Raw genomic sequence first — 13,155 nt, forward strand, 5'->3', positions numbered from 1 at the left:
TTTCCACCCCCTCTACATTCTCAGAGTAGAACAGACTAAGCTTCTAATGAAAGACGGTCCACCCCCCACAGACAGGAAAAGTGCCCACAGGCACTTAAACTTAATATGGTCAGTAACAGTAAACAGTAACATGGTCATAAGGAGCACGTACAAACGTTTCCGAAATAACCACATGTAAGACTCTGATGCTTAAAATGTTTAGGGAGAAAGTGGAATACTGGTGTGTATTTTTTCTTTGAACTACCAATACCAGCCATATACAGTCTGTAACGTAGGGATTTCTATATGTCTTTATTTAGTGGTTACATTAGTGACAAAGGCTAAAGTTTTAGCTTCAGTAACGCGTACATATCTCCCCTTTTTATAAAACGACATGGTTAAAAACTGTTCCAGAGCCACTGTTGTTTCATCAGTGAAAAGTACATCATGAAATGCCTCTCCCTGTTCAATCCACTGGAAAAAAGAAAAGGAGCATAAAGCGTCTGATGGTCATAAACCATATTCATTTAGGAACAGCATCAGAGATATGTTTTTAACTGCACTGCATTGGAGAGAATACCATAGTGTGTTTTTTTTATTTTTACTCCCTGGTGGAAACTGGCTTCCATAAGAATCAGTATGGCTCAGAGATTAAATATAACTTCACTCGCACCAAACAAATCACAACATGATCGAATTTAAGTCATTTTAATAACAATGAATAGTCACCTAGGCGTTACAATATAAACATTTATATTGATTTAAATCGCGTTTTGATTTAAATCGCAAAAGCAGGTTTAAATATATGTGTTTTATGATTCACTATCAGACAAATGCAACATAAATTGATATCTTTGTCTTCTAAGTATCTTAATAAACTTTCAGCATAGCTTTCTCCCCGTTTAGATTTATTTTTCTTGGGATCTTGGGATCAAACATGGAAAGATTAGATTGTAATCGTTTTTATTTTTTAAATACATTTTAGAAAAGTGTAATCTATACTAAAAAGCTGTACACCACCTGCTATAAAGATACATATTGTGATACTTTCAGGTTCGGATAGGACAGACACAAGAACTCAGTCTTGCGTAGTTAAAGCGAGTTAAAGACTAAAGATTTTATATATCACCTTTAAAAGTGGCATCTCAAAGCAAAGTAAATACCCAACACTGATTGTACCCATCTGTCATACTAATAAAGCACCTTGAATTGAATTGAGAGAGAGAGAGAGATTTAAACTGCGACACTTATCATTCAACCAGAGCTCGAAATATCACAAGGGTCTCAAGAGCACAGCAAAGACTGTATTAAAAGTATACTAGTGACAAACTAGTATACTTTAGACCTTTTTTTTTCTGAACCGGGGAAAATCTGATCATGTTTCTCTATAACAATAATAAAAAACATTATTTTACATATCACCTTTATGTGATATCACCTTAAGGACAGCACATACAAGGGTTAATTGCACAATGGACCGCGCAAAGAAATTTTGGCATAATCAGCAAATTAGGAAAACAAAGAACAGGACAGGCGAGACGTTTATCCAGAGAGCGAGTGATCAGAAAAAGGAACAGCTGTTACACCCAGGTTTTACGCTCTCTCTCTGCTGAATGAATAAAAGCATTTTATTAAAAACGCGTTTGCGTTTGTCTGGGTATTTACTTTGTAATCTGTGGTTTACATCTACTGTATTGCTTTGAGATGCTACTTTTAAAGGTGATATGTAAAATAAAGTTTTTTATTATTGTTATAGAGAAACATGATCAGATTTTCCCTGGTTCAGAAAAAAGACGATTAAAATCTGTAATCTTTCCACTTGTATGTCATCGGAAAATACAAGAAGTTTCTGCTTTGTGTAAGGATGGTATCAAAAAGTAATCGAAGTGGTGAGAAAGCTGTACTCCTCAAAGCGCTTTACAGGATAAAAACAATAACAACAATAGTGTTAGGCTGGGCAAACGATTTTTTTATAGAAATACAAAATGAGATATAATGATGTGTTCCGGCTTAGACATTAACGAGTACAACCCCCCTCTCTGCGGGAGTGCTGGCTGTGACGAATTAAACCGGTTTCACAGGAATTTTCAAAGTAGAAGGGGGCGAGATTTCCAGCGAAAGACACCTCCCCCCTCCAAAACCAAGGAAGTACAGTACTTACTAGTTAAGAAAGCTAGGCTCCTCAATGAAATCACTTTAACATGCTAATGCGTTGGTGTAACAGTCCGGGCGTGGCAAGCTTCTAATGTCAACTCAACTCGATTGGAAGACAATGAACATATTATAGCCCTAAATTTATTAATAGCAAACATGATTTACATAAAATACATTTTTCCAAGAAAGTTTATAGTAATACGATCTATAGTTGAAATCTGAGCCTAAATAAAAAGAAAAAGCATTTTCAGAGAGCAATTACGCTGTGTTTATGTAGAATAAGTGAATAGGTTTATGAGCAATCTAATTACTTATTCGTTTAAAACGCTTTATAAAATAACGTTTATTATTAATTTGCTGGACAGAGCGGTGAACATTATTATGCATAAGACAAAGATAACGATCCTGATCAGTTTAGAAATCTGTGTACGCTGTAAGGTTTTTACTTCTTAAACATTTAAAATACACGTTTCGAATAGAAAGAAATCCTCTTCTTGGTACAGTACGTACGTATAGCAAACCAGCACGTCTTTTTTCTCCAATCAGAGGGGTGTCAGCTGATGTCAGCCAATCACCATTCTGAAGCCCTGCCATAATCTCTGGTATGGGGAGACCCCAGAATTCTGTCCCATAGTTTAGACAGATGATAGATACTTTTATTGATCCCGTGAGGAAAATAAAGTAAATCATTTTCATTTTAGGAAATTATTAAACGCTCAGTTAAAAGCAAAGGAGATTGTCTGTTATAGTGGACATAAAAACAAGAGTTCGCTGGCATTATATCCTAGAAGACACAGACCGGCGCCAGACCGGGAGAATGCCCGCAGCGTAAAAGAAAAAGCCTGATAAACTAGGGATTGGACAGTTTCCAATTGCTTGTACAATTGATGGAAATGTTCAAATAAATGTGCAAAAGAAATAAACAAAATAATCATTTATTTCTTTATCATATTGGCTAGCTAATGTCCTCTCTTTGCTAGTTAGTGGCTGTGTTTCTGCGTTGGGTAGCAACGGGTGACTGTTTTCAGGCAGAAGATGTAAACAGCTTAATTTTCGTGTTAAATAATTTTTTTTAATTAAAATTCATTCTATACAGCAATCGCATATTTCATACCGTTTCATAAAATTTTAATGCTTAAAATGTTTAGGGAGAAATGAAAGACTGGTGTGTATTTTTTCTTTAAACTACCAAGACCAGCCATACACAGTACAGTTTACGTACATACAGTAATGTTTATGTTCCTAAATTAATATCATTTATGACCTTCAGATGCGTTATGCTCCTCTTCTTTTTATGCTCAGCTACTAAAATTTCCCTTTAGTGGTAAAATTCCATATAAATATTCAAAACTAAGCGGATTAAAATGTGCACAGTAAAGACATTAAATGATTAAATCTTTTCACTACCAACCAATGCACCACGAGTGCCCCTGTCGGTCATTTTGGCCAGCCAATCACTTACCGCGGTGCCCTCCGGTGCCCCGCGGTGGCTTGTGGGTAGGTTACCATACCGTTTGTTGTTATTATATGACCGAGGGGTAACATACAGATGCAGGTTTGTACCACGCATTTTGAATGGCTGCATCTGTATGTTACCCCTCGGTCATGTAATTCGTAAGCATGACATTAACTTCCACTGTTATGCAGATTATACTCAGCTGTACATATCAGTCAAACGAGATGAAGTATCTAAATTTTCCAAGATAGAAAACTGTCTGAAAGACATTAGAAGCTGAATGGCTTGCAACTTCCTTCTGCTTAATTCTGACAAAACAGTGCTGGTGTTTGGTCCTAAGGCTGCTAAAACTAGGCTACCTGAATGCACCTTGAGTGTTGACGGCTTCTCTGTTGCTCCCAGTACATTAACTAAAACCCTAGGTATTACTATAGATTGTGCTTTTTCATTTGATACTCACATTAGAAATCTTTCTAGTGTAGCCTTCTTCCACTTAAGAAACATCACCAAGCTTAGGAGGCTGCAATTTCTCCATGACACCAAAAAATTAGTCCATGCATTTGTTACTTCAAGATTGGATTACTGTAATGCTGTGCTCTCTGGTTGCTCTTCAGTGTCCCTAAATAGACTCCAGTTAGTTCAGAATGCGGCAGCTAGAGTACTCACAAGAACTTGAAAATATGAACATATTACTCCTGTTCTGTCATCTCTGCATTGGCTTCCTGTTAAATTCTGGATTAATTATAAATTGTTGTTGCTCACTTGCAAAGCTCTGCATCGTCTTGGCCCACAATATTTGAGTGATCTTTTAGTCCCTTATAATCCCTCTTGTACACTTCGATCACAAGGAGCAGGTTACCTAGTTGTTGCTAGAATTAAAAAAGTCACAGCTGGCAACAAATAATAATTAAATTATTATTAACGAAGCATTTTCTTATAGAGCTCTCCAATTATGGAAAAGCCTCCCCAAAGATGCGCGGGATTCAGACACACTCTCAATGTTCAAATCTAGGTAAAACATATTTGTTTAGTCAAGCTTTCAGATAAATACTTTGGAATCGCAAGACATTCAAAATACCAATTTCTGTTTTCATTGTCATTCACTAATATTGTATCTCTTTTCTATCCATCCATTCTGAGGTGGACTGTTTGGAGGCCCAGGTCCAAAATCCAGCTCCTTTTACCGGTCGGAAAATCAACAGCCGATCCTCTACAAAGCCCTTCCCAAAGAAATCTCAACTGAAAGAAGCGAACTGAATATTCCGGACACTGTTGGACATTACCATACATGATTGTGCTTTTCCCACCATGTAATAGAATATAGACAACTCTCATATGTGTTCATTTTAATTTTACCCGGTGCCGGCTGGAGGAGGATAGGCTCCCCCTTTCGAGCCTTGTTTCTTCCCCTACTTTAGTCTAAGGGAGTTTTTCCTTGTCACTGTCAACTAAGGCTTGCTCACTGGGAGTTCAGGCCTGAAAATCTATAAAGCTTCTTTGTGAAAGATTATCCTCTTTAGAACATTTTCAGTATGATTCAAATATCCTTCAAGAGATAACTTAATAACATAATTGTGCTAATTTTCTACCAGTGATCACAGGTATAGAATTAATTGCTTCCCCCTGTCCTTGACAACTTCAGTTGTCTTTATACTTTGCTTTGTTCTTAAATTTAGGAAAATACACGAACAAGTTTATGTTCCTGCGTTAATTGCCCTTAAAGTGTGATCTGATCTTCATCTAAGTCATAATAGATAAACACAATCTGATTAAACAAATGTCATACAAACAATTGTAATTTTTGCTGCCTATCTTAAAGACATTGTTGAACCATTTACTGTCTATGCTGGAAAAAGTACAGTATGTGAACCTTTAGATTTAGTAAATGGTGGAAAGTCCTTCAGCTGCAGTAACCCCAAGCAAACATTTCCTGTAGCTGCTGATCAGTCCTGCACATTGGTTTGGGCGGTATTTTGGCCTAATCTTCTTTAAGAACTGTTTCAGTTTTGTCACGGATGTCGGAAGAGACCAACCGTGGAATGGCAGGACGGGGGTTAGCCCAGGCTCAGCAGTTCAGGAGTCGAACAGAAACCAATGCCCTCATGCAGTGGACATGGGGCGACCTGGTGCTAGGTGGATCTCAGGACATCCGGACTTCAATGCTGAGCGGAGAGGAATGAGTGACCCGGAAATATATTGCCCCAGAGAGAGAGACACCGGAAGGACAGCAAAGCAGAGAAAACTACGGACAGGACAGAGTGGGAGCGCCCTCTGGCTGCAGAGGCCGTGACAAGTTCATTAGTATTTTTTGGAATATGAACGGTTTGCATAATCTTCTCTCACAACCAAAACCTGAAAGACTTTCAAATGTTTGCTCAAAATATAACTTTTTTATCAGGTGTACTCTTTTTCATTTGTTTTATATAACAAAAAAAGAAAAGTTAGTTGAGCTTACAACTTGGGATTCACAATACACTAACTGCAGTACCAGTGGGGTTCTGTAGGGAGAGCAGTCAGAACACAGGACAGCAATGATAGTGATACTGCAGTGGAGGTGCTACTTTTCAGTAGCAAATATGGGAAAGACTATGCTTTAATACATTCTGTCTCTTATTTCTCTTAATTTAACATATTCATATTTTTAAAGAGAACAATATGACTTTTAAGGTCTTTAAATTCAATGTCTTGATTAATGCTACCATAAGTATTTGGAGACTTAAAATATCTCTTGTACTGACCAACATTTTATGGTTGCTACATGTTGCAGTATCGAGCAAACTTTATTAGAATGTACAGTGATACAACAGTGAATTTTAACCACTAGAGCAGAGTGGGTTACATATTCTTTTATACTATACTTATGAAAGCTTGACATTCAAATTTATTTTAGTAACTGTGACTTATACAGTAGTTATTGTAACACTTTTGGTATTGAGAAAATTCTGAGAATTCGTTCATGTTGTGTAAGACATGTGTGACCTTTTAAATATTGGAGAAAAAATAATTATCACTTTATTATTTAGACTAGTTTTTATATCTGAAAATAATGCAGGAGGCTTTGTTTACTTCTATATTAGATATATTCTATATTACCAATGTCTGTAAAAAATGTAAATACAAACTTATGAATGTAAAGCAAAGTTTTGAACTGACAGAACACTTTTCTACATTTTTCATCAATAGCTAACTGAGCATATGCAGAACACTTTAAATAGTTAATTGACAGTTCTGTTATTTTTTTGATTACATATGTTCCATAAGAGATCTAAAAACCCCACAAGTCAGGAGATTCCATAAAAATAATAAGTGCTTGGCATTTCATCTTTGAATTTAATTAAAATTGGCAAGATAAGTTGATAAAGAACCCATTTAAATAGTTGTACACAATATCCTAAATGATGTGTTACTAGTGTATTATGGAGTTTAATGACTATTTAAATTCTGTGCTTCCATTATACCGTGCCATGAAATAAATCAGACCTTTGCAGTTTTAACATTTGTTGCTTAAAAGCTTGCAGTCTTTAAAATTTGAATTAGCAATTAATATTTTCTGTATATACACAACCTACTCCACACATTCACAAAGCAAAACACAGAAAGAAATACTGTGGATGATAAATCTGAAAGAAAAAGAAAAAATCATGACTGCATAAGCATTCAAACCCTCTGCTGTGGGAAACCTAAATTAACTTAGGTGTACAGAATTACTGTACCTTAAGGGGCCGCATAATAGATTAAAAATAGATTAACCTTTGTCTGTGTGGAACAATAGTGGTTCACATGCTTTCAGAATAAAACACCTACAGTATCTCTGTATGGTCCCTCAGTCATAATGAATTAAAAGTAAAAAATCAGTCATGAAGACCAAATAACTTTCACAGCAAGTCAGGGATAAAGCTGTATAAAGCCAAAGATCATTAGATTAGTATAATAATATAAGGTTCATTGTATTTTAAATTACATTTCTTACTGCCAGGACAAAAATACGATAATAATTATGTGGATTACTTGCATTTATACAGTACCTTTATCCCAAAGGATCCCAAAGGACTTTATATACTGGATACAGCAATTTGGCACCACCAGCCTCACTATAAAACAGTGCATTTTTTTAGTGACATTTACTGTAAATGACAGTGTTAAAGTTAGAATCTAGGAATAATATTTTAATCTGCAAAATATTTGTGTGTGTCGACAGAGTTATCATTGGCAAACAGATGAGTTCTTAAAATGAAGTTTACATAGATTCATTATGTTGAAAGTTTTCTTAAAATTTGACTTACTAACTGCCAGAATGAAAATTGAAAAAACTCCTATGACTTGCCATAACCGCAGCCCCCAAAAAACAACTGTTTCTGATGTCACTGGATCTGGTTTCTTCCTTGGAGGACTCGTTGTACCAAACTGAAAATGAAGAGAGAGAGAATTTTCAATTTTAAATGTGACGTGTAAGAATTAACTGCAACTGCCACAGATTTTTGTCTGACCACAGTTTGGGTACATTCCTTATAAATACATGTAAATTGTTGCATATTATTGCAACATGTTGAATGCAAGTTTGTTTAATGCAGTATTTCTGAACTTATTTAAATTCCAACTTATAAATTTTTTCCTAGCATTTTCCTCCTACATGGTAAACCATGTTGGGTTCTGAGTAAACTATAGTAAACACCATACAATACCAATTCATTGTTTTTACATATCTTATTATTATATCTCACATGCATACCTTATTACATCATAGGAAAATACAGCGACAAACCAACAACAAACCATGATATATTACATTATTATTATTTTGAACAACAGTCTTAGGTCTCATTGTACTTTTTTACAATACATTGAAAAGGAATTAATTCATACAGAACATTAGTGCAAAGTACACTATAGAGTTTAATTCTATCGTAATAAAAAAGGTAAAACAAAATGAATTGACATTTCTATATAATAAACATTCAATATGAAAAAATAATTAGAAAATTTGGTTTATTCCAAATTTGTAAAATCACACTCTGGTTTCTATTGATATTTTTGTTCCATTTTATCAGAAAATAAAGTTTAAACATCAAATTGTACTAGAGGCACTACAATGACATCTTGTACCTCCAGCAACCTTATTTACTGTATCTCTTGCAGAAAATGCCAAGCCATCTACATTGGGAAAACCAGAAAGAGACTATGAGACCGCTTCACAAAACATGTTAGGGCTGTAAAGATTAAAGATTTCTCCAAGCCCATAGTTTCTCATTTCACCTCAAACGGCCATGATCACAATGATCTCTCCGTCTGCAATGCAGTAACAGCTTGATAATAGAGAAATTTGCGTGAGCTTTGAATTAATATATGCATTATTTGTAAGCATTTAATTAATGTAAAGACAAAAGTCTTATGGCAATTGTCAAAGCCAAGTTGCTGCGACGGATTCCTTTCAGGAATATTGTTTTTATTTTCTTTCGGTTGCATTCATACATACAGATGAATGTGCAATTCCTAGTTCTCTTTCAGAGAAAAATCCTGAAACTGGGAAAAGATTCTCAACCTCACAAATGCTGATAAAATGAAAACTCACATACTGTACTGTATCTGTGTTTTAAGAGGAGGTAAAGTAGACTGAAATTTAGATACTACTCATAGGCATTAGAGACTGAAGTAATTTCATTTAGCATTCAATGCACTCGGCTGGAAATTAATATCTTGGCAATTTATTTTTGTTCTTGTTGCCTTATTTCACTCTGCTGCAATGAGCACCTGACTTACAGTTCTGGGAATTAACCTACAACATGCTGATGTGAGTGAGAAAAAACAACTTTCACTTCTGCCAGTGAACCCACAGATAAGGAATATGGATAAGCAATAGTTTTAAAAAGCTCATGGACATTTCATTGTACTGTATACAGTATGACACTATGATAACTGATACAATACATGTGCTGTACCATAATTTTATAAGCTAGATCATTTTTTATCGGCCTTGAATTTTGTGTTGGCACAACTTTTGGAAGATACAGATAGAAAATATTATTTAAAATTTGTAGTTCATATATATTCATATAAGTTTCATATTAAGTTATAATAGTTATGTTATAATATACATCTGCTGTTAAGCAAGGAGTCTTCTAGTGAGCCACTTTGTCTCATCATATGCTGACTGAAAGATGCTATGTTCATATTTCCTAGTACAATTCAGAATGGAGTTTAAAAATGATTGAGTTATGGCATAGTTCAACAGAATAAAACACGATTCATTTATTTTTCCATGCTCCTCTATTTAATGCAGTCAAATTATTTGTTAAAAAAACAGCAGCCATTTCATAAACTTAACAAAACCCATCAATACAAAAACAATAAGCATCAACAAAGACTAAAAGAAAATAATTTCATTATTATTATCTTTGGTTTTATTTTTTTATTTCAAACAGTTTATATTGCATGTTATACCTAGCTCTACCTTACAATTTCTGTATTATAAGGCAGTTACAATTTGAAACTGCAAATAAAACTTTGCAAGATACAGTATATATCCCTCAGCCTCTAATCCAAAATACAGTACCTCAGCCTCTCAGTCTGAAGGTATTTCTCTCCTCCCCACCGATAGCTAATGTGTGGTGAGCATACTGGCGCACTATGGCTGCCGTCGCATCATCCAGGTGGATGCTGCACATTGGTGGTGGAGGGGAGTCCCCATTACCTGTAAAGTGCTTTGAGTGGAGTGTCCAGAAAAGCGCTATATAAGTGTAAACAATTATTATTATTATTTATGATCATATCAGCAGACAGTGAACCTTCTTTCTATTCTGTTTGTCTCATAACTGAGTTCATTTTGTTTTCACAGTTCTTCCCTCTAACTGTAAGTTGAGACTAAGAGAAGAAACAGTCTGGCAATATGTCAGTAAGCATCAGCAGTGTCCCCTAACATGTCTCTACATCTGTACTTCAGGGATGATCTGATACTAATAGCCAACAGCATCCTTCACAGATGATTGTGCCCCATTTGAATACAATTGCGACACTGGACAACTTGAAAGAAACTTTGTCAGCAAAAAGCCAATGCCTCTCACTTTGATCAATTATCACATTTGCTTTCTATCTGCAAGTATAGTTGATAAATAACCAATAGTACTTTTGGTATAAAATAAAAAAATCAAATAAAATATGTAACATTATGTATTAACATAATGTATTAAAATAAATATGCCTCAGAAAAAGAAATATTGAGCTCTGGAATTACAAATCTGAGGCCAGAAGCTTAATGAGTACAATTCCCCAGATGAACCACTCGCCTAGCCAGAATTTACTAATGGTAACAAACACAGCCAAGTCGTGCTTGGAGTTGAAAAGACACAATTGGCCAGAGAACTGTCCTGTTGCCATGCAATAACAGCCCCTGTCTCTGGCTGAGCACAGAAAGGTCAAACATTGTCAGCGGTGAGTGACTACCATCTGGTTGGCATAGAGGTCTGCTCTTAGCAGGACATAATTGCCCATGAGGCTCTAAGGATACTGCATGTCTTTATGTGTCTTAAGTTACTGTAGCATATGACTGCAGTGACAAATTTTGATTTACATTATCAAAAAAGGCACATTCTTGACGATTCTAAAGATCAGAAAAATGATATAAAAACTGTTTTACCTCATAATCTCTAAATTTATATACAGTATACTGTATATACTGTAAGTCAAGAAAACATGAGGATCATATTTATTTAAACATGCAATTACTATTTTATAAATCTTTCTATCATGTGAAATATATTGACACAACACCTACTGTTCAATGCTATGATGTTCTGATACTCCTGAAGGGAGCTTTTTGACGATTTCACCATGCAGAATTGCTAAATGAACTGCCATCCTGTTTTAAACTACAGATTGTTTGATTGTATTGAGATGTGGAGATTGAGATGATTGAAATGACCAGTTAGGTACATTTATTTTCTGTTCAATCAACCATTCTTTTGTCAATTTTAATGTCCGCTTTTAAAATGTCCCTTTTTGTGGCAAATCAGTTTTTTTGGCTGAAGAGTCCATGAACTAATATTTTCTCAAAATGAGATTTTTGAACTCATTGGACTCATCTTTTAAAGACTGAATTAGATGAAATCACAGTTTTTACAACAGATTTCTGTTAAATTTGTATGACTTAAGATAAGTAACAGTCCTTTCATGCAAGTAACAATCTCTCCAAGCACCTTAGCCTGGCAGTACTGAATCAGTGTGTTAGATAAATTTGTCCCCGCTTCCCCTTAGAAGACAGTCAGGAGTCTGTCTCACAAGTTAAAATAAGTTTTTATTTCATGCACATGAGAGCAAAACACAGAGATGCTTAGTGTATTTTTCTCTAGGTCATTTAACTAGAACAGTCCTTAAATATTTTTCCCTGTGCTTACAAGCTTCCCTGTGCTACCTTCCTATTTGCTAAAGATACATTTTTTAATATAATTGGTCACTTAGGTTCATAGCAAACATTCCTATACAACAGTATAGAATTACATAGTAGCCAGCATTGTTCCAGCATTATGTCAATCCAGTTCAAACCAGTTCTGAATGTCCACCTTATAAAATATTGCATCTTCTGCAGGAAAAGTGTGTACAAAGTCCACAGGGACCCTATCAACAAGTGTAACACATACAGTATCGGAAATCACTTAAAATAGTGTTAGCTCTGCTTTTTTACATCTTTGTACTTTAGCTTCTTTGCTGCAAGTGAATGTAGAAGCATCAGAATCTTTTCTTGTCAAATATTTATACATTTTCCCTCCCTCTTGACTATTATAGTGACCAAGAATTGCTAAGAGCAAAGAAGATAATTTGAGTCAAGGATCTGATTTAAGCTGATCTCCAGTTTGTGCTCTCTGTTACCTGATGTTCACAACTCTACTGTTTATTTGCCCTCTTCTCTTTTTTTTCCTTTGCCTTTTCAGCTTCTTTCTCTTTCACTTTATGCTTTGCTTCCCTTATTAACTACAGTACATTCCTTCTCACTCACACACCTCTCGCAACATCCACTTCAACTTCCCTCTTTAACATGGGCTGGCTTGGTAGTTTCACAATTTCATCTGGATGCAAAACAGGACACTGGCAGCAAAGCCCTTGTGCAATTTAATTAAAGCACTTAGAAAGAGTATAAGAGTCATTCTTCTGCCTCAAACTGAAAATGACCTGGTTCAGTTAAGCTCCTGTGAGTTTTTTTTCCATAGGGATGCTGGTAAAATGGGTCTATGATAAGGAAAACACGTTGGGATTCTGACACAAACAAGGATGTGGTAAACTAGCTGGAGTTCATCTGCCAGCAATCCACTGACAGGGCTAGAATCATCCACAAATTAAGAACCTGCTGGGTGAAAAAAAACACTACATATGTTAATTTCACAACCAATCACCATTAAATTTGAAGACTTTTCTTTATTAATCTCTGAGAACTTGACAGCGAAGAAAAGAAGAAAGATGTGACTATGACCACTGATAATCAGCCTGTACTGGAATTGATATAGTTTCAAGTAACTTTCAGACTGAGAGAGACTGCAAACAAACCATACTTTTATTTTTACTCTGAAAGATATTTAAAA

At 35.3% G+C, this 13,155-nt stretch overlaps 1 protein-coding gene across 3 annotated transcripts in view; it reads right to left on the bottom strand.

Moving 5' to 3' along the window:
* tmie (transmembrane inner ear) overlaps window positions 1-13,155 on the bottom strand; it is a 90,511-nt gene that overhangs the window by 53,427 nt on the left and 23,929 nt on the right. For 2 of the 3 annotated variants that reach the window (XM_088643044.1, XM_088643046.1), the window contains exons 3-4: window positions 7,873-7,993; window positions 7,615-7,680 (exon numbers count right to left, since the gene is read on the bottom strand). In XM_088643044.1, the coding sequence (XP_088499170.1) occupies window positions 7,615-7,680; window positions 7,873-7,993 (187 nt within the window). The remainder of the gene's footprint in view (window positions 1-7,614; window positions 7,681-7,872; window positions 7,994-13,155) is intronic. The other variant, XM_088643045.1, reaches the window with a different exon arrangement.

The sequence above is a fragment of the Lepisosteus platostomus genome, chromosome 8 (genome assembly GCF_059453375.1).
Source record: "Lepisosteus platostomus isolate fLepPlt1 chromosome 8, fLepPlt1.hap1, whole genome shotgun sequence".
NCBI classification, from domain to species: domain Eukaryota; kingdom Metazoa; phylum Chordata; class Actinopteri; order Semionotiformes; family Lepisosteidae; genus Lepisosteus; species Lepisosteus platostomus.